This window comes from Lactuca virosa, chromosome 2 (genome assembly GCF_052849685.1).
Source record: "Lactuca virosa cultivar CGN04683 chromosome 2, Lactuca_virosa_CGN04683_v6, whole genome shotgun sequence".
In the NCBI taxonomy this organism is placed as follows: Eukaryota; Viridiplantae; Streptophyta; class Magnoliopsida; order Asterales; family Asteraceae; genus Lactuca; species Lactuca virosa.
In genome coordinates this window covers 183,763,220-183,783,960 of record NC_136427.1, presented here as the reverse complement: position 1 = coordinate 183,783,960, position 20,741 = coordinate 183,763,220, and the positions used below count along the sequence as shown (strand labels likewise).

General features: G+C 38.0%; 1 protein-coding gene across 2 annotated transcripts; it reads right to left on the bottom strand.

The window, feature by feature from the left end:
- Positions 1-15,755: 15,755 nt before the first annotated feature.
- Positions 15,756-19,105, bottom strand: LOC145159812 (wall-associated receptor kinase-like 2). Of its 2 annotated transcripts, XM_079078857.1 has the most exons (3): positions 18,223-19,105; positions 17,977-18,141; positions 15,756-17,015 (listed from the first exon to the last, which is right to left on the bottom strand). In XM_079078857.1, the coding sequence occupies exons 1-3, from the start codon at positions 19,037-19,039 to the stop codon at positions 15,850-15,852; spliced, it is 2,148 nt and encodes a 715-aa protein (XP_078934983.1). In that variant the 5' UTR covers positions 19,040-19,105; the 3' UTR covers positions 15,756-15,849. The 2 variants fall into 2 exon arrangements, with proteins under 2 accessions (XP_078934983.1, XP_078934984.1); XM_079078858.1 differs by lacking the exon at positions 17,977-18,141.
- Between the last annotated feature and the right edge of the window lie 1,636 nt (positions 19,106-20,741).

The following is a 20,741-nucleotide window of genomic DNA, read 5'->3' as shown; positions in this document are numbered from 1 at the left end:
GTAGAAGCATCAATAGCCTTTGCTGCGTCAGAGATAGAGGTAGCATGTTCTTGTACCACCGAAGAGAACAAAGCTTTGAGAGCAGCGTCTGAGTAAGCACCAGTGGAGGAGGAAGATAGTAGCTGGTCGATCTTATCAGTCACCACCTTCAGATGGCGCTTGGTAATAGGAGCATCGTCATCATCGTCACTTTGGACACGATAAGGACTGAAGTAGGTGGAATCAAACTCCAAGTCCTCACCGCCAAGAACGGTATTAGTTTCTGTTGAGGGAGTAGGAGATGGAGGTTTAATGGTAACAGGGGTTTCGGGTGCTGAAGAACGAGCCCCCGTATCAGATATGTTGGTCCGAACTCCAGTAGTAGTGGTGGTAGTAGCTTCAGTGAAGATAGGTGTAGAGATGGGAATGGTAGAGGAAGGTTGAGATGTGATGATAGGGAAAGTGGGAGGTAATGAGATAGGAATGGAAACAGGTGGAGGGGAAGTTGCTTTGGAGCGAACAGGTACCTCTGGTATAGGCGAACGAGGTGGTGTATCACCACGAACCGAACCTTCATCCTCTGAGCTTTCGGTCTCAGATTCACTAGGAAGAGTTGATTGATGACCAGGAGCCACATATTCTGAGTCAGAGTCACTGGATGATTGAAGAATGAGCCTTCGAGCAGGTTTCTTGACTTTCTTCTGCTTAGGTTGAGATGGCGCAGCCTTCTCAGACTTTCGCTTCTTAGGGGTCTGAAATTTTGAGACTTGACCTCCTTTATCCCCCTTTTTTGCTTATTGCTTCTTCCCTCTCTTTGCAGGTTTGTCTGCTTCCTCAATAGATTTCACCATTTCAGCAGTGAGTTCCCTTGGACCAGAAGAGGGAAGCTTCTGGTATTCCTGAATAATCTTGCTTGAAGGAGACACATAAGCATACATTGTCTCAGGAATGGAGCCAACAAAAATAAACTTTGAAGGACGAGTGACAATGATGTTTGTGGTATGAAACGTAGCAATGGAAGAAAGCATTGAGTCCGCCATGATAGGAACATGGTAACGGTCCATTACCCATTGAGTTATAATAGTCCAGAAGCGGGCACATGAGATTTCCGTGTGGCGAGAAGAAGATGATAAACTCTGAACAAGCTGAAGCCACAAGACCATTCCATAATCCAGATTGAGACCATGGTACAACCCATAAAGCAGAGTCATAAAAGACTTGCTAGCACCGTCAGATCCGGCACTTCGTTCAGAACGCCCTTTGAAAAGAAGAGTGAAGAGGCCATTCCATTGAGGACGAAGGCAGGACTTTTTGAACTTTGTCACAGTGGTTAGGGTTTCAGTGTACCCCATGTTGTAGAACATTGAGAAAAGCTGACCTGTTGCGATCGAATCAGGATTCAACATGGATTCTTCATAAGGCAGCCCCAGCAGAGAACAAAAACGAGTCGTGGAGATTGAAGCTTTCTGGTTAAGGATGTCGAAGTAAATCTTGTCTGCCCCTTTGTCGTACGTTGCAGAGGAATAGATCTGAGAGAGACAGGACATCGGGATGACTTTAACTGTTGTTAGGGCTTTGACGAGTGGGGAATATTTCAAGCATTCCACCACTTGATACATGTACGTATCGTAGAGAAACGGTGTTAGATCGATCAGCAAGTTCTGATTTGGCTTGATTGCGAGAAGAGTGGAGCGTGCAGTGGTTTCTTGAACAGAGGAAGATTCTGCCATTGATGAAGCTTGTCGAGGAAGAAGATGAACAGTGAAAATTGGATCGCGTGGTTTTGCTTGAGAGATTTGAAGTGTGGTAAAGAATAACCCCACAAAAATCAAACCCTTATATACGATTTTGTAGAGAGAGAAAAATCACAAGCAATGATTCCTTAAATCTGGGAAACGATGCCTAAAAAGGCTTGATTTGACAACTTGCAACCCCGATAAAGTAGTGATGACGCATGATGAGGAACGCTTCAAATTCTGGCGCCTTCCAAACTTATCCACAATTCAAATTATCAAGCGTTTAAACTTCCTGCTGAGTCACCGCTTGAACTGCCAATCAAATCTTTAATTTTATAATCACCAAAGGCGTTTTCTGTGACGCATCTCATTGTTTTGAGAATAACTGCAATACTTCGTTAAGAACCAAAGCTATAAATAGCTTATAAATAACCAAACAAGAATTTTGGAAAATACAAGATTTTCGTGCAAGAGAGTGTGAAAGATAAAGAGATAAATCAAACTATTTGTGGGAATAAGTGATGTCATTTAAGACACAAAACAGTGGATCCCGGGCACGGATCTCTTCCTTCAAAGTCAAGAGAGACTTCAAAGTGCTTGTTTGGATTCCCGTTGAATTACGATCAAGTACTTGTTAAGAAGCATTGAAAAGCATCTTTTATATATAAGGCTATTAAGGGTGGCTTTCGCTTCAATTCTTGATTTCGATACTTGATATAATACCGAAATAGAACGAAGTACTTGTGAGACCGATGTGGCCTGTTAAACAAGTAGTTAGGGAACATATTCAGTGACTTGGTGAAAATATTAAGTAGAAATCTCAAAAAAATAAAATCTGGATCCTTTGGGAAGAAAAGTCTTGGTAAAAAAAACATTTTCATAAGGATCTCTTAAAAAAAATAAAAAATAAAAGGAGATTTCAGTGAACATGCACAAAAAGTATTTTCGTTAATTCCAAGGGTGAAAACTAGAACATTTAATTGTTTACCGTCAATGCATTAAAGGTTTTGAATTTTGGGTTTCACTTGGCACATAGTGGCATGAAACCAAGATCATCAACACAGAAGTTGTGTAACCGTAAACCTCAGCGGTAAAGCTGAGAGTCTCAAGGGTTACAGAAATGAGATGAAATGTGATGGAGAAGATATTGGAGGTGGATAAAGGAGCGAATGTACCTCTGCTACAAAAGATGGACTAAGCAGAACAACTCTTAACTCAATTTGAGTAGAGTAAGGTAGCTCATGATTAGAGTGAATGTAACAGCCTGATTGGGAAGACAAGATTGGTATATATCAAGTCATTAAGGCTTCACTCAAAATCTTTTGAGGCTTGGGACAACATGCAGCAGCATGCTTCTAGGGACACCTAGCTAGTACATGGAAAAAGAATTATACCTGCCCCAACCCCATCATTGAGAATGATCTGTATACACAAAGTAAATAGAAAAGAAAAGGAAAGTATTTTTGGATTTCATATGATTTTCTGAAAAAGAATTAAAACAGAAAGAGGAAAATATTTTTGAATTTTATAAGTTTTTCTGAAAAAGAATTAAAACAGAAAGAGGGAAATATTTTTGAATTTTATAAGAACTAAAGGAAAAACATAAAATAAATTGCGAGAAAAGAATATACATACTATACAACTGAAACCATCAGTTAGAGATAGGAGGCGAACCGAGCCCGGTGAAACCGAACCCGAAATAGGCCGAGCGTTCGGTGCATTTCGGTTCACAAAAGAACCGAACCCGAAATGGACCGAGCGTTCGCTCTATTTCCCTTCCAACGTTTATTAAGACAAAAGTGATTTCGGTACAGATTCAGCTTCCATCATTCCTAAGCCTTGAAGGATTTTATTAAAACTTGCTTCAGGAAAAGCCTTAGTGAAGATGTCAGCCAACTGATCAGTGATTCTTACGAAATGAATTTCTACGTTACCATTTTCCACATGATCTTTAATAAAATGATACCTCAGTGCTATGTGTTTTGTCTTTGAGTGTTGCACTGGGTTATGACAAATCCTAATTGCACTCTCTGAGTCACAATATAGTGGGATTTTCTTCATGTTCAGGCCATAGTCTCGAAGTTGACTTTGTATCCAAATTACCTGAGATGTGCATGATGCTGCGGCTATATATTCTGCTTCGGCAGTGGAGAGAGATACACACGTTTATTTCTTGGATTGCCAGCTAACAAGTTTTCCATCCAGAAATTGGCATCCTCCAGTGGTACTTTTTCGATCCAGTCCACATCCCCCAAGATCAGCATCTGAGAATACTTGGACAAAGAACCCTGATTTGACTGGGTACCACAAACCGAGAGAAGTGGTTCGCTTCAGGTATCGAAAAATGTTCTTGACAGCTATCAGGTGAGGTTCGTGTGGATTTGCTTGAAACCTGGCACAATAACACACACATAACATTATGTTTGGTCGACTTGCTATTAGATACATAAGAGACCCTATCATCTGACGATAAAGGGTCATGTCAGCAGCCGGTTTGTCCAGAGAAGGAGTTAGCTTTGTGCCAAATGCCATAGGAACCTTTACTTTGGAATCACCTATCATTCCAAACTTTGCGAGCAAGGTCTTCGTGTAAGCCTCTTGATTAATGAAAATGCCTTCGGGTCCCTGTCTTATATTCAAGCCAAGGAAAAAGTTAATAGGACCCATTGAGCTCATTTCAAATTTAGTCTCCATCAACTTCCTAAATTCAGCTGTTAAGCTTGGATTTGTGGAACCGAAGATGATATCATCAACGTAAATCTGAACGATCATAAGGTGGTTACCCTCTTTTTTTTACGAAAGAAGGTTGGGTCAACCGAACCTTGTTTAAACTTAGACATTTTTAGAAATCTAGTCAGAGTTTCATACCATGCCCTCGGTGCTTGCTTGAGACCATAAACTGCTTTATCCAGAATGTAGCAGTGATCGAGATTCTTTTCGTTCATGAAACCCGATGGCTGCTCAACATATACCGTCTCTTCCAGTTCTCCGTTTAGGAAGGCACACTTCACGTCCATTTGGAATACTTCAAAGTTCTTGTGTGCAGCGTAGGCGAGAAAAATACGAACTGATTCCAGTCTTGCTACTGGAGCGAAGGTCTCTTCATAGTCTATGCCTTCTTCTTGACAGTAACCTTTCACAACCAGTCTTTCGTTGTTGCGTATCACATTCCCTTCCTTATCCATCTTGTTCCGGAAAACCCACTTTAAACCAACCACAGAAGCATCCTTTGGAGTAGGAATTAATCTCCACACTTTATTTCTTTCGAACTCATTGACTTCGTCCTGCATTGCCTGTACCCAATCGGAATGATCGAGTGCAGTTTTGACCGTCTTGGGTTCGACTTTGGAGACAAACGAATTAAACATGCAAAATTCAACTTTAGAGAAAAGTGCAGTTTGTTTCGCTTTCAGTTGTGATCGTGTAAGAACTTTTTCAGCCGAATCACCAATAATATGTGCTTGTGGATGATCTTTGGTCCATTTGATGAGTGGAGGGTAATTAGGATCATATGAGGGGTCCAATTCAGCATTTACTTCTTCTTCAAGTTCAGACTGAGTATCATCATCATTTAAATTCGCATTCTCCCCCTCGAATGATGATACTTCTTCAGTTTCAGGTTCAGAATTCTCCCCCTGGACTTGACTTTCGGTTGGAATGAATGAAGAAGAGCTCTCCCCCTGGAATTGTGAATCTTGGCTATGTTGAAACGACGAACCCTCCCCCTGAGTATTAGAACAATCTTTTGGAGGTTTGCTTGTTTTTGGCTGTTCGGGTGGTACTGGTTGTTCTTCTGCCATTTTCTGCGTCGTATCATCGATTATCTTCTTCAAGTTATCTACCTTATTGTCTGCAGCTTCAGATTCCGAATGAATAGCCTTTTCTGGTTCATCAAACAGTAGGAGGTACTGTTCAAAAAGATTTGAAATGGGTACCGTCACTTTACCAGAGATTGGAAAAATTTCCTCCACAGACCCTTTGGTTGTCTTCAGTTTCTTGACATAGTTATCATCGAAGGTAACATAATAGGTTTCCTCAATTTTCTTTGAACGCTTGTTGAGGACCCTATATGCTTTGGAGGTTAAGGAATAACCCAGAAAGATTCCTTCGTCTGCTTTCGCATCAAACTTGTTTCTGTGCTCCTTTGAATTGAAGATGAAGCATCTTGAACCGAATACGTGAAAGAACTTTACATTAGGTTTTCAGTTGTTCAAGATCTCGTAGGGAGTGATAGAGAAACGTTTGTTGAGATAAGATCTGTTCTGCGTAAAGCATGCAGCAGCAATGACATCAGCCCAAAAGTATAGAGGTAGAGAGGCGAAGCTCAGCATGGTTCGGGCTGCTTCACACAAAGATCGGTTTCGCCTTTCGACAATACCATTCTGTTGTGGATTGTACGGAGCTGAGAAATTGTGAGTTGTTCCTTTCTCTGCAAGAAATTCTTCAAAGTCTTTGTTCTTGAACTCCAACCCGTTGTCACTTCTTAGGTTACGAACTACCTTTCGCAGCTGAACTTCGACCTGCTTGATAAAGAGTTTAAGTTTAGGAGTGACCTCTGATTTCTGCTTCAAAAAGAATACCCAAGTAAACCGAGAGAAGTCATCCACTATGACAAGTATATACTTGTTACCGCCAATACTTTCGATTGAAGAAGGACCACATAAATCAATGTGAAGTAATTCAAGTGGTTCAATAATTTTTGTGTTGACTCGAGAAGGATGACTCTGTCGACTTTGCTTTCCCATTTCACATGCAGCACAAAGGTGTTCTTTATCGAATTTCAGAACATGAAGACCTCGAACATGATCCCCAAGCACCAGTTTGTTGATGTCTTTAAAATTCAGATGGGAGAGTCTTCGGTGCCAAAGCCAGCTTTCGTTTGATTGAGCCTTCGTTAGCAAGCAGATTGCTGGTTTCCCTCGTATGGGATTGAGATTCAGAGGGTACATTTCTCCTTTTCGCTTCGATTTTAGCAGAATATTGTTCGACTTCTTTTCAATAATCTCTGATCCCTTGTCATCGAATGAAACTTTTAGCCTGGTACCAACCACCAGTTGAGAAACACTGATAAGGTTGTGTTGCAAACCTTCAACATACGCTACTTTTCGTATCGAGAACTCGCCATTGGTAATCATTCCATAACTTTTGATCGTGCCAAAAGAGTTGTTACTGTACTTGACACTTCCACCATTTGTAAGGGACCGAAACTCCCTCAGTTCTTCCCTTCTTCCCGTCATGTGACGCGAGCAGCCACTGTCTATGTACCATTCGTCGTCAAACTGCTTGTCACCTATAACCTGCAAAAATTAAGCAGATTTAGGAACCCAAAGTTTCTTGGGTCCTCGTGAGCCTTTTACAGAACATGGAATTGCAAGAGAAACATCAACTAAAAATGTTCTTTTTGTTAAAGTTGTTTCATCTTTTCTTTTTAAGGTAAAAACTTTGATTTTATCTGATTTAGGCACTTTAGGTGGTGTTTTTGAGTTCGAGAATTTAACGTTAGGAGACTTTTGTTTATCAGCGTCAGGTCTAATTGACGTCTTCCTGGCGTCTTCTGGATAGAGCTTCCCTTTTCCCTTTCGATCATTCTGTGAGGAGTAGTGGAAACAAGAGAGATGAGATTTGGGATTTGAATTAAGGTTTTGGTCAATGCTCTTGCATGGTTGAGAGCCGAAACTACTTTCTCTTTTGTTCCTCTCACATGTTGATTTATAACCGAAACCACTCTTATGGTTTTTCTTATCATGAGGACCGAAACTGCTTGTTCGGTTACTATGCCTTTGTGGATCGAAACGCTGTTTTCGGTTGATTTGGTTCTGAGGACCGAAACTCTTCTTTCGGTTGTTTTGGTTCTGAGGACCGAAACTCTGTTTTTGGTTGTTTTCGCCATGTTGAGTACAGGAACCGGAGTTTGCCTTTCCTTCCTCCTTCGACTTAGAAGGTTTTTCATAGCGCACATAATTTGGGTTTTGAGATCTCCAGAATTGTTTGCTTTCAGTGAGATTCTTCTTGTACCTCAAATTTCGTTGATGCTTTCGGTCTAACACCTGTTTCGGATTATTGTGGATGTTGGACTTCTTCTCTGGTTTTTGAGTATGAGGCTCACTCTTTGGTGATGGAGTTTCGCTTGACACCTTGTTCGGTTCATCTGAAGGAGTTTTGGTACCGCTTGTACTAGGCACATCAAAACGTGTAGGATCATTGAGAGGTTGGGGCACATACCTTCCTTTTACTCTCCATGATGTTTTCTGAGACAAACCTTTTGTTTCATCGACGTTATCAATTGGTGCTGACCAGAAAAACTCATCACAGCCATCAACATTATCTTTTGCTACTAATGCTGTCAGTTCAGCTGTCTGTTGCTGAGTAACTCCATGAAATTTGTAAACCTGGTTTGGAGTTGTTTGAACCTTTTTATATACAACGGCTTTTTCTTAAAAATAACACTCATATCATCATCCTCATTGAATTCAGAAGAATTTTCAAAATCAATTTTATTTTCTGAACTCAATTTGGCATTCAAAGAGTCAAATTTCTGCACTGTTTCGGTTTTGATTTTCAATTTGTCATTTTCATCCAACAAATTTTTGAGCATGTCCTTATGGTCTTTTGACTGAATGAAGGACTCTATTTTGTCAAGACCAATTTTGTAGACGGGAGAAATATCATCAGAAGAAACAACGCTTTCACAGTTATATGCATCGGCATCGATTTCGTCCTCCTTTAACTCAAGGAAGGGCAAAATCATACGATGTATCTTCTTTCCTATTTCACAATCAAGATGCAATTGAGTAATATTGGTATATAACCGCTTAGCAATTAAACAAAAAACATTTCGTTGTTTCAAAAGCTTTAAATTATCTCTTTGCAAATAAATTGTTTCATCCCTAGACCTAATCAACTCCTTCTCCTTCTGCTCAATCCACATACGCCTCTCCTCACTCTTCGATGATACCCTGCTGATTTGATCAATTAGGTTAGAGTTTGTGACGTGAGTTTGAGATAAACTACCGCTTATACTAGAAAATTTTGATTTTAATCCATTTAGTTCTTTTTCGTAGTTAGTGATTGGAATTTGTAAGGAAACAAGAATAGATTGTACCTTCTTGATCAACTCATCATATTCGTTGATCTGTTCACTGACAGGTTTCGCTGCAAAGCACCTGTCCTCTCGTTCCTTTGCTTCATCCATTCCACCATCAGCGGTGTAGCTTTTCGCTTGTGACACCCCAGAAGTCACCATTAGACACTTTCCTGCAACATTCTCGCCTCTTTCTAGCAGAGCTCTGCTATGAGTAGGCTTCCTTACTTCTTCATCTTCTGAATCGGTTGACCAAACTTCAACACTACCGAACTCATCGTCAATAATATTTCCCTGCACAATAAGAGCATTCATAGTATTGTTAGATCCAGCTTTCTTCTTCCTGATTTCCTCCAAACGTCGTGTGAGGTTCGCTTCCTCATCCTCATCTTCGTTCTTCTCAGACATATTTCTCAGCATGCAGTCTTTGGCGAAGTGATTTTTACCTCCACAGTAGTGACAGTTAAAGCCCGAGTCACCTCCAAGTTTCGCTTCCTTCTTTGGTTCTTCGGTCTGAGAAACACTTTTCGGTTCCTCCTTTGCTTTCTCGGCACTGTATCTGCCTTTCCAGTTTCGGTTCTTATTTGTTGAGAACCTTCTCTTGATGAACTTCTTGGATTTGACACCATCAAGGCATAATCTTCACTTGTTAGATCATATTCTGAGAGATCTAAATCTTCTTCTTCCTCAGCAGCATTCTTCCCTTTGGAGATTAGGGCCAAGGATGCCATGCCAGAAACAACATTCGTTTCTTTAGTCAAGGCACTCTCATGCGACTTTAATATTCCCACCAGTTTTGCAAGAGAATAACTTTTGAATTGTTCATGTGCCTTTACTGTAGACACCACAGCCATCCAATTTGATCTAAGGCCATTCATGAATGTTACCTTCTATTCAATGACCTTCCTTTCAATCCCATGCTTTATCATCTTACTTAAGAGATGATTGAAGCGGTCGAAGGCTTGAACGAGCTTCTCTTCAGGCTTCTGCTTGAAGTCACCAAATTCTGAGAGCAACAATGTTTGGATTGAATGCTCAAGATCTTCATCCGTAGAGTACAATTCCTTCAGCCTGTTCCAAATTTCTTTTGCCGTTGTGCATGAGCTTACCAACCGAAACGTGTCCGATTGTAAAGCAAACCTAATCATCCTTAAGGCTTTGATGTTGCACTGAAACTTTTCTTCTCATCTTGGGGTATATCTTTCACGTCGCTGATGAGTTGATTGTACTCCTTTTGAGTTTTAACGATTCTAGAAGAGCTTGAGTGAGCGAATGGACCTACAGTGATCGCCTTCCAGATCAAGTATCCATTGTCTTCAGAGCCAATCACGTAGTCTTCAAAGTGATGCGCCCAGACCTCATAATCCTGAGTGTATAATATAGGAATCCTTGTCGTCGATCCTATGCTGTTGGATATATTGATTGGGTTTGACTGAGAATCATCCATGGATGTGTCGCCGTTTTTTTAAAACGTGCTTAAGATCAGACTTGTAAATAACGTTAGGGTAAGATCGAATATTTAAAGAACAACGTCAATAGCAGATGACGGCTCTAGTAATATCAATCAAAGTGGAAAACCCTAAGATCTTCTTCAACAGAAGATATGTGTATGAATTACACAGTCTCCTGCTCTGATACCAATTGATGAGTTGAAAAACTCTTAGATCGATTAGATCTTCAACAGGCTAAATAATAGAATATCAAACAAACACAGTAAACACAATATAGAATCAAATAATGCTTAATGATTCAAATGTCGTCACGCCTCAGCAGAGCTCGATGAAGAACTTCCACTGTAGAGGCGAGCTAGGGTTTGTAGTACAATACTTTGAATGATAATGAAAGCGCTTTCAATAAAGGATGCATGCATGCACCTTAAATACTAAACCCTAATAAACAAACATGGTTGGACAGGCCCAAACCGGATAACAAAACCGGGCTAAGGATCGAGCCCAAGACGCAACACTATTCGACCCAACAGGGATGTTTTGGTCGACATATGTAAGCGTGCCGGGGTTTCCGCCAAGAAAGAGGCTCCTGTGAATTTCCTGACTGACCGACAGAAGGAAGGTCAACCCTTAGGCCGGCTGATGTTTTGATTTTTGGATGGGTGGGAGGGAAACACGCATGTGTGGACCTTACAGAGGTATCCCCTCTCGTAACCTTGAGGGCTGGGGGTTTTACGACGGTACATGCTACATTAAAAGCTGCTACATGCAAGGTTACCAAACATGAGAAACCGTGCATGGAAAATCAACACACGTTCATACCATTTGCATTTGATACATTTGGTTTCCTTGCGCCGGATGCGGTGGAGCTTCTTAGTAGACTACAACGGATCATGCATAGCAATGTTATATCCCCTAGATCTATGGATGTAGTCTTCAAAAGAATTGGCTTTACCATACAAAAGGGCTTAGCGGCGCAACTTGTTGCCCGTTTGCCTTCTCATTCGTTGTATGATGATAACTAAAATGTTTTAATTTTAAATGCTTTATTGGATTCAACTGATTTTTTATTCATGTCAATTGTAAGATTCGTTATTGTTTTTTACTTCTTTCATGTTAGTTTTCTGATAAAAACTTAATTTATGTGTTTTAATTCTGATTTTTTGTAGATAACATGAAACTTCAACATAACAAGTATTGAAATCCATGTTGTTGGAGTCTAGAAAAAAAATCAAAAATCATTATCCTTGTTGGAAAACAATTCTGAAAATGATTTAACATCACAAGATCACAATTAATTGTTTTTGTTTCCTTTACTTGATTTTTTTTCTTATTTTTTCATAAGTTTAAAATAATGACATGTTGCCTGCAAAACATTTATCAGGTAGCGAGAAAAGGAAAAAAAGCGAACAACTAATACAATAAAAAAACGATATAAGGAGAAATTTATAGCAATGGTTCATTTAAAAAAAATAAAAAAGCCACTCTCTAGTATATTTTTTATATTTTTTACTATAAGGGTATATCTAACCTATACAAAAGCTCAATTTTTACACAATTTTTTATATAACTTTTTTAATTAACAAATTTCATTTTAATAAAATAACATATATTTCGAATTTGCAATATACAAATAATTAATTTGGTTATAATTTTATAATAAACATATTTTATGAAGTTTCACAAAAAAAAATTGTACATAAATATGTTAAGACCTAATTAATTAGTTGAAGGGTGTGCTTGACAAATTTATATAAGTTCAAAAAAAGAATATAGTTTACAATATTATTTTTGCTATAAAAAGTTGTGTTGGGTTGGAAATAGTCTAAGGGCCTCATTTATTTATGTTGCTCGAGGCCTTAAAATGGATTAGAACGACACTACCAATAGCCACAAAACAAGCTTAGAAGCGATCAATCACATCAGTTTTGATGTAAGTGTAAGTATGCGGGTTGGTTCGCCTAAGGTTATGTAAGTAAATAGGCATGTTGTTAAAGCTTTCTTCGTGCTTACTCTCTGAGAAACTCAACTTCAAGAAATTATTAAAGAAAATTACGGATGATCGGAAGTAAGCGTCTATGTATATGCAGACACATATATATGTAGGGGACAAAATTTGAGTTTTCTAATCTGGAATAACTGCCCGGAATGGGTGGTCGAAACGTGTATGAGCCTGACAATCATACATAGATTCCTATTTCTAATAGTGGTATTCCGGAATGTATGAAGATTCTTACAGTACTAGAAAAATACCATTTAATGACACATATTACGTGTCATAAAAGGGTACAGATGACACACAAATGTGTGTCAAGGCTCATACATTTAATGACACAAATTAAATTTTCATTTAATTTCTCATAATAGAAAATAAAATATCATATACAAAAAAAACAATCCATTGCACATAATTTAATGTCATACAAACAATCGTTCCAATAGCAGACGAATGTAATACATCAAATGAGAAAGAGATGAAAATCATCAACAAATCATAGTTGAACTAAAAGAACTTATTGACCACATTCACGACATCCGAGTTAATTTGCTTGATATTATGCACATCTACAAGACCTACAAAATTTGAATCATGCAACCATTAGATTCACATAAACTAGCAAACCCCATTCAAATGGATCAGACACTTCCTTTAAAATATCTAATAGAGGCAAAAGGGTACATGTTTGACACTTCCTTTTATCAAAATCAGATAGAATAAATTCAAGATTCTTGCCCCAGAATTATCAACATGTTTATCATGAACTTAAATCTATCGGATGAGTTAAGCATAATACAATAGAGATAACATAAGACATCTTGTCAGATAAGTGTAATACATTTGCTACAATAGTTATAAATAGAATTTTCAAATTCCGACTTGAAATTATTATGCTTCACAGATGTCTAGATGCTATAAATAGTTTTATCTATATTGACCTTCTCTTGCGGAGTTCTACATGCATATTCTTTTGTAGAAAGATGTAGCTGCAAGGACTACACACTAATGCAAACTGAATATATTTAAAAGGTTATCTCATTTGTTGTAGGGACAACTCCGTATTTTAATTACTTTCTACCAAGAAGAGCATTTATGAAAGTTGATTTTCCAGAATTGAATTCAACCTATCAAATCATGACAAGATGAAATCTTAGTGAAAATCGTAGCAAACTATTAATACTACTTACTTAACAACAAGGTCTACATATATCATAATATAACTATGAGGTTAAAGTTTAACAATAGAAAAATCTTAGAAATTTACTACGTTGCAAATTCCCCGGTTTTAAATGAGTATTTGAAAGTAATTTTGTAACAAAAAAATATAATAAAATCATTTGAAGTTCAGAGCTAATACAAATTTATACCCGCAGAATCAGAAGTTGTTCAAGTTCAGCATATAATTACCACTATAACCAGTAAGAATGGCTCGCTGTGGTGTGAAAGAGCGTCCCTGAGAAGTGAATCTTGATTAACCCAAGCTTATTTCAGGATAACAGAATGTGATAATTACCAGTTGGTGCTTTGTTATGTATTCATCAATTCTTTCATTGTCATTGGCCAGAAGAAGAACCAATACCTGGATAAGAACGAAAAAAGAACAATCATATTAGGTTAAAATTAAGAAAAAATTTGTAGGTGGTGAGTTGGAATCAATACAAACCTGAGTATCCTCAGAGAAAAAACTTATCACACATTCAATCTCTAAGGATCTTGTCTTATTGCTAACTTTTAACCTTTCGATATCTAAGACGAATGTTCTACCCACCACAAAAGAAAATATGTGTGTCTCTACTAACTTGTGGATCAACATGAATCCTTGTGAGAATTACAATTATTTTCTTTATCATATTTAATCACCAATTCTACATGGGTTCCAGTTGAAGGTAGGGGTAAAGATAAGTATATGAAAGGGTCAAATAAAAAAAATAAAAAATACTTTTCTTTTACCTTTGCATATGCTGAGTAATGGCCACCACCTGAGACGGTTGTGGGTTTTTATCGACTCCAAGAAAGAAATAACAGAAAAGCATATAAAAGAAGGAAGACCAACACCAAGAAAAAAAGATGAATGAAACTAGAAAAAAGTGGAAGAAAAACGTACCTATAGCTGAGAATCGAAGGTCTCCGGCGTAGCTGTGGGGTGTGACGGTCTCCGGCCGGTGGTGGCTTCACAAGGAGGCGATGGCTAACGGCGGCGAGCAGCGTCGCTTGAGGAGCCAACGATCAAGATAAGTAGATGGAGGGTCTATGATAGGTTTCGTTATATAATATGGAGTGTGATATGTTGGATTAGGGTTTTAAGAGAGAAGGAATGGAAGTAATTTTGGGTCAATGTGATTATCAATGGGTAGAAGGGATTTGTAGAGAGAAGGAGGGAGAGAATTAAGGTCGATCTGGTGGGTGGAGAGAGTGCAGAGGTAGAGGAAGGCAGATTGTGATTTTAGGGTTCAATGGTGGTGGTGATGGCTTAGAGTTTGTAGAGAGAATGGAGCGATGGAATGCAGGTCATGCGTGGGTGAAGATCTAGAGGAGAAAGTGCAGAGGAAGAGGAAGGCGGGGTACTTCAAATTTATAAAACGACATTTCTACATGACACCCGTTTAATTTAAGTGCCCTCTGTGTTTGAATTTTTTTTGTTGGACACTTAATTTTAGGGCACGCATAAATGCGTGTCCTCTATCCTTTAAATTTTGGAAAGCTGACATTATTTTTAGGACACTCGCGAAATACGTATCATAAATCCGTGTGTGTCAGTGTTCACGTGTCATTAAAACTCTGTTTTCTAGTAGTGTTATTTCAGACCAGAGCTCCGAAATGAGCACCCCTACTCTAGGATGCTCTATTTCAGAGAAAGTGGTCAAGCAGCACTCTAGAATAAATACACTGACTCCGGAATGCTCTATTCCGGAGAAAAGTGATCAGTTTAAAAAAAAAAGTAATAAACAAAATTAAGTTGGTTATTATTATTAAATTACTCGTTTATATGGGTTAGTTTACTCAATTTTCCTATATTAAATCATTTGTCACTTCATAAATTTATTCCACTAAACTAAGAGCGTCCAAAATGGTGATTTCAAAGGAAGAGTTGAACGAGGTGGCAAGTCAATTTGTCATTCAATGGATTAAACTCTACCTTAACGAGATGCCACAATGGCATTCAATGGATTTGGAGTTCAATGGACATTGAACTCTTTAATGGGAAAAAGTAAAGTTTTTAATTCTTAAATATATAGTATAAATTAGCTTTTGTAATTTTCTATTGAACTTTTAGAGTTCAATGCATTGTAGAAAAAAATTGATAAAGTTGTATGGAATGTAAAAAATTATGTGACAATCCATTCAATTCTAGGAAGTTCAATGCATTATGAATGCCCTAAAAGATGGTTATAGGCTTATAGCTATTGTATAGTGGATGATGAGAACGAAAATATCATATGGAGAAGATCCTTTTGATACAATGGAATTATCATTACTCATACCAAAACTGGAAAGTTTAAGAGACACGGAGAAAGAGAACATACTTTTTAACTTTCATAACTTGTCGATAAACACATAACTATCCGAGAAATTAACACATAATTCATAAACTTACAAATTACCTCATCATTTACTAATGCTTTCTCTGAAATTAATTGTTGTTGACATTGACTCATCATTTGGTAGCATAAATATATTTGTGCTAGAGTTCACTTTTCCAAAAATCATTTGAACAGCTGACGACACATGTGATGTTCTCATACCTTCCAACGCCATGGCTACTTCCTTCATTGTTGGTCTGTTTCTTCCATTAGCATCCAAGCATCGACTTGCTAAGTCAGCTATGGCCAAGAGCTCATCCCTAGAACCTTCCTTCACAACCATTGCATCAAAAATAGACATCACATGGCCTTTTTCCATGGCCAGCATAAAGTGTGTAGCTAAATTTCTATTTTCACCAAATCTTGTAAATGAAATTGGCTTTTCTGTTGTCAAAAGTTCTAGCAAAACAACTCCAAAGCTATAGACATCACTCTTTTCGGTGAACTGACTGGTTTGGAAGTACTCTGGATCCAAATAACCAAATGTTCCTTTGACTAAGGTCGTGAAGTGAGTTTGATCTATTGATACCAACCTTGATGTTCCAAAATCAGAAACCTTGGCTCTATACTTTTCATCCATAAGTATATTAGTGGTCTTAACATCCCTATGATAGATTGGAATAGAAGTTTCAGAATGTAAGTAAGATAGTGCCGCAGATACCTCTACAGCAATTTGTAATCTCAAGTTCAAAGAAAGTGGGAAGTCATTAGTATGGCCTTGAATAAGTTCGTACAATGTTCCATTTGGGATGAATTCAGAGACAAGTATAGGAACCTCTGTCTCAAGGCAACATCCCAATAGTTTGACCACATTCCTATGATTAATTTGTGAAAGAATGACAACTTCATTGATGAATTGCTCTAGTTGGCTCTCATCAACAACTTTTGATTTCTTAACTGCCACAATCCTTCCATCTGATAACATGCCTTTATACACTGTGCCTTGACCTCCTCGTCCAAGAATTCTGTTATCATCAAAATGGTTAGTCGCCTTCTCCAACTCAGTAGCGGTGAAAAGTATGGTTTTATCAACTAAACTAGTATCAGTTGCTTCTCGTTGTTTAAGAAGTAGGCCACCATTGTGTTTGAAAAACTTCTCTCTCCGTCTCTTGGTTTTTATTTTATTGATTAGTTTGTACAACTCGAAGATGATCTTTGCTAGGAAGAGCAACCCTATGGATATGCTAATACCTGAAAAGAGGCAAATACAACAAAATTATATTACCAATTTAAATTGTTCATTATAGTCAACATTTCAAATTAAAGGAATCTGGGATTTTAGAATAGATATATGTATTACAATAGAAATATAGAATGAAAAACTCGATTGAATAGAATAATCTGTTACATAAGAAATGTACTTTTCCCTGTAGATTAAATTTATTTACTAGTGGAATGGGGTTTTATTAAGGAAATATAATGAATTACAATATGAGCCATTATATTTCTGTTAGAAAATTTGGTCGATGAGAAAATCGTCTCCCATTATCATGCATGGAAGATAAGAAAAATATTGACAATTTTAGGTAAATAATGTATCAATGTTTTTGTTTTTTTAAACGAAAATCTAATCTACTTTTATTCTACATCTAAAATTCACCGATGTTGCAAATGAGACTTGAATCCCGGACCTCATAATAGAAAGAAAAAATACTTATGTCCGTATGTGCATAGAGCATAGAAAGTTTATATGAACACCAGTAACCATTATATATTACGGAGTATACTTCAGAATAAGGTTATCAAGAAAAAAAATATAACAACGAGATTCAAATCTACTGATTCAACTGCATGATTATTTTTCATTACTATTAAAATGATCACATATAATTGTTTCACAATTTGTAAACATCTTAAAGAAGTCCCTTAACATGTGCTTACTGATTCAAGTCTTGCTTCGGTGTAGATTTAGGAGGTATAGGTGTGTTAGTTAAGTCCTAGAAACATAAGTTTTAAACATCGATCTTAATAAATTTCAAAGGAACATGTAAGGTTTTATACTACCTATCTAGCAGTGTTGTAATATTTTCAATTGTATCAACTACAGCCTATTTACCTTAAAGCCCAAGTTTGAATAAATTTATCAATTTAATTCAATTCAAGCATCAATTATGATGTTTTATATGTATCTCCTAGGATCAGAGTATATTACCTAGAATAACACCTATCGGTGATTTGCTTCTTGAAAGATCTTCGGTTCTATATACGGAAGGATAAACACAAAAGAAATCCCACCCGGAATCTATATCATTCACATCTCTTTCATCATACTGGCAGATTCGTCCAGAATCCCGACACATTTTACAGCTTTGAAATTCTAAATTCACATAACACAAAGCGTAATTAAGTTGCCTGGACATACACAATTAACGCGAAAAGAATACACAAACTTATATACCTTGGCATTGATTGTGCAAATAAGGGTTTCCTTCTCGTCCAACACCACAGTAGCACTTCTTAGAACTCACGTAACTACCGTTACCCAAATCCAGCGTTAGTCTCCTGACCTTTCCTTCCCAACAATTTGGTATTTCATTGTGTTTTAGGGTCCACATAAGTGATATTGGAATAAAAGAATTATTCTTGACACGATAATCTTCATACACTTGGTCATCATATATTTCATCCACCAAAAAGGCAGACCCACAATGTCCACCTCCATCAAGCCTTTGTAAACGCGAAAGATCCACAGTGTAGGACTGTAAATAATGAGGAATTGTAGTTTGACAACTGATGCCAGAATAATTATTTTCTTCACTGATTGATTCATTGAGGCAAGTAGTTGAACATCCAGTGAAATGGTTCTGATCGTCCAAGATAGCAGCATCACCACACCCCTCAACCACGAATATGTTATGAGTTTTGGAAAATAGGAAGGGGCTCTCACCAAGGTCGACACTTGGGATAAGAGAGTTATTCTTCAATGGATTCGGGCAACCAGAGATTGTTGGGACCTTAACTGTGACTGTTTGCTCTTGCAAACTCACACTTGACACCTCCAGGTTGTGGAATGCAGATAGATATGGTTTTGAAGAGTTGCAATCAATAGCATACCATTCGTTCACAGAACAGTTTGATCCAATCCCAAAAGGGAATGGAATCTCGATTCCCCCACAACTATCTTTGCATCCTGTCTTGGCGTAATCAAGAGCTTCTGTTGATGCTGTTGATAATAAGATCGAGATAACAATACGAAAAACTTGAAGTTTCTTCATTTTTGTTAACTAGGTAAGGTGGAATGATGGCAGCAAGTATCTGGACTATGGAGGGATGAACGTCTAAAGATGACTGAAGTGGTCAAAAATGCCGCGTGATTTTATTATTTTCGTGGAAATGTAGATCATTGTTGACTTTAAATCAACGATGCATTTGTTTTTGTTTATTTTAAAAGAGATATCTTTGAAAAAGTAATATATTTTTTCAAATTATTATTATTATATAGCACTATAATTTTTTTATATATTAATTATTAAATTGTATTCAAATTTTAATTAGTAGATTATAATTTAAAAAATATACTTAATTATGACCATGGTTAATTATGAAATTGTCGCTAATACTCGTGTGTTGCCTCTAATGAGTCGTCGTATGACACTACTAGAAAACAAGGGTTTTACCTACGAAAAATACATAAGAAAAATTGTAACACCCGAAAATTTCAAACCAATTTAAACTTTCAAAAACAACCCTAGTTCCATTAGTTATTACAAAAAGGTTTCCAAATAGTTTATTATCAGAGTATCCCAAAAACAGAATCATAAAAAGTGAGGAGCGGTACGATCACGCATTTGCCTTGCCACGTTCTCCTGATGTACCTGAAACAATAATCGATAAATGTAAGCTCGAAGGCTTAGTGAGTTACCCCCAAAATGCTCGTACACACATAACCATACACATACAACAATGAACAACATACTATGTGTCCAATCAACCATCGGGTTGGAATACCCCAGGCCCTCAACCATCGGGTTGGAATGCCAACATACTACGAGTCCAATCATCCTCGGGACGGAATACTCTCGGCCCACAACCAACGGGTTGGAATGCCCACACTCCTATACATACAACAACTACTATGGGTCCAATCATCCATCGGGATGGGATACCCCGGGCCCTCAACCATCGGGTTGGAATGCCAACCTACTACGACTCCAATCATCCTCGGGATGGAATACTCTTGGCCCACAACCATCGGGTTGGATTGCCCACATACTATGAGTTCAATCATCCTCGGGATGGAATACTCGCGGCACACAACCATCGGGTTGGATTGCCCACATAACCAATCAAACATGTGCACCTATATCAGATAATCATAAAACAGTCTACCAGACAACATACTAGGGCCCTATCATCCTCGGGATGGAATACCCTCAACTACCATATCAAGCATGTGCACATATAACAGGTAATCTCCTATTAACATACAGATAGTCAGACCAACTACATGTCACTAGGTATAACCACATCCGATTTACGCGGATACCGATCTAACAGATCATACTAGCATATAATCATCCTATCTACCAGGATACCGTACTAACATATCATAACAGAGACCATTCCAAATAACAGAGCAAAGGGCCGGCCTTGGTGCCTTAGACCCTTGGGTACAGTGAGGATAACTCACCTCGCACGTAGCTCGGAAGGTAGTGTCAAACTCCTCCAAATGTAGCTCCAACTCCAACACCTATATTCACCCATGTCCTTTGCTATAAATCGCCAGTTTATCAAAATACCCTCAGAAGTCAACTGGTCAGCCCTTGGTCAAAGTCAAAGTCAACTGTCAATGTCAATGTCAACAGTCCATGTTGACCTTAACTCGTCGAGTACCCCTAGCTACTCGTCGAGTTCCTTGCATAACCTGCCTACCCGTCGAGTCACTCGTCTGACTCGCCGTGCCCAAGGCATTCTTCA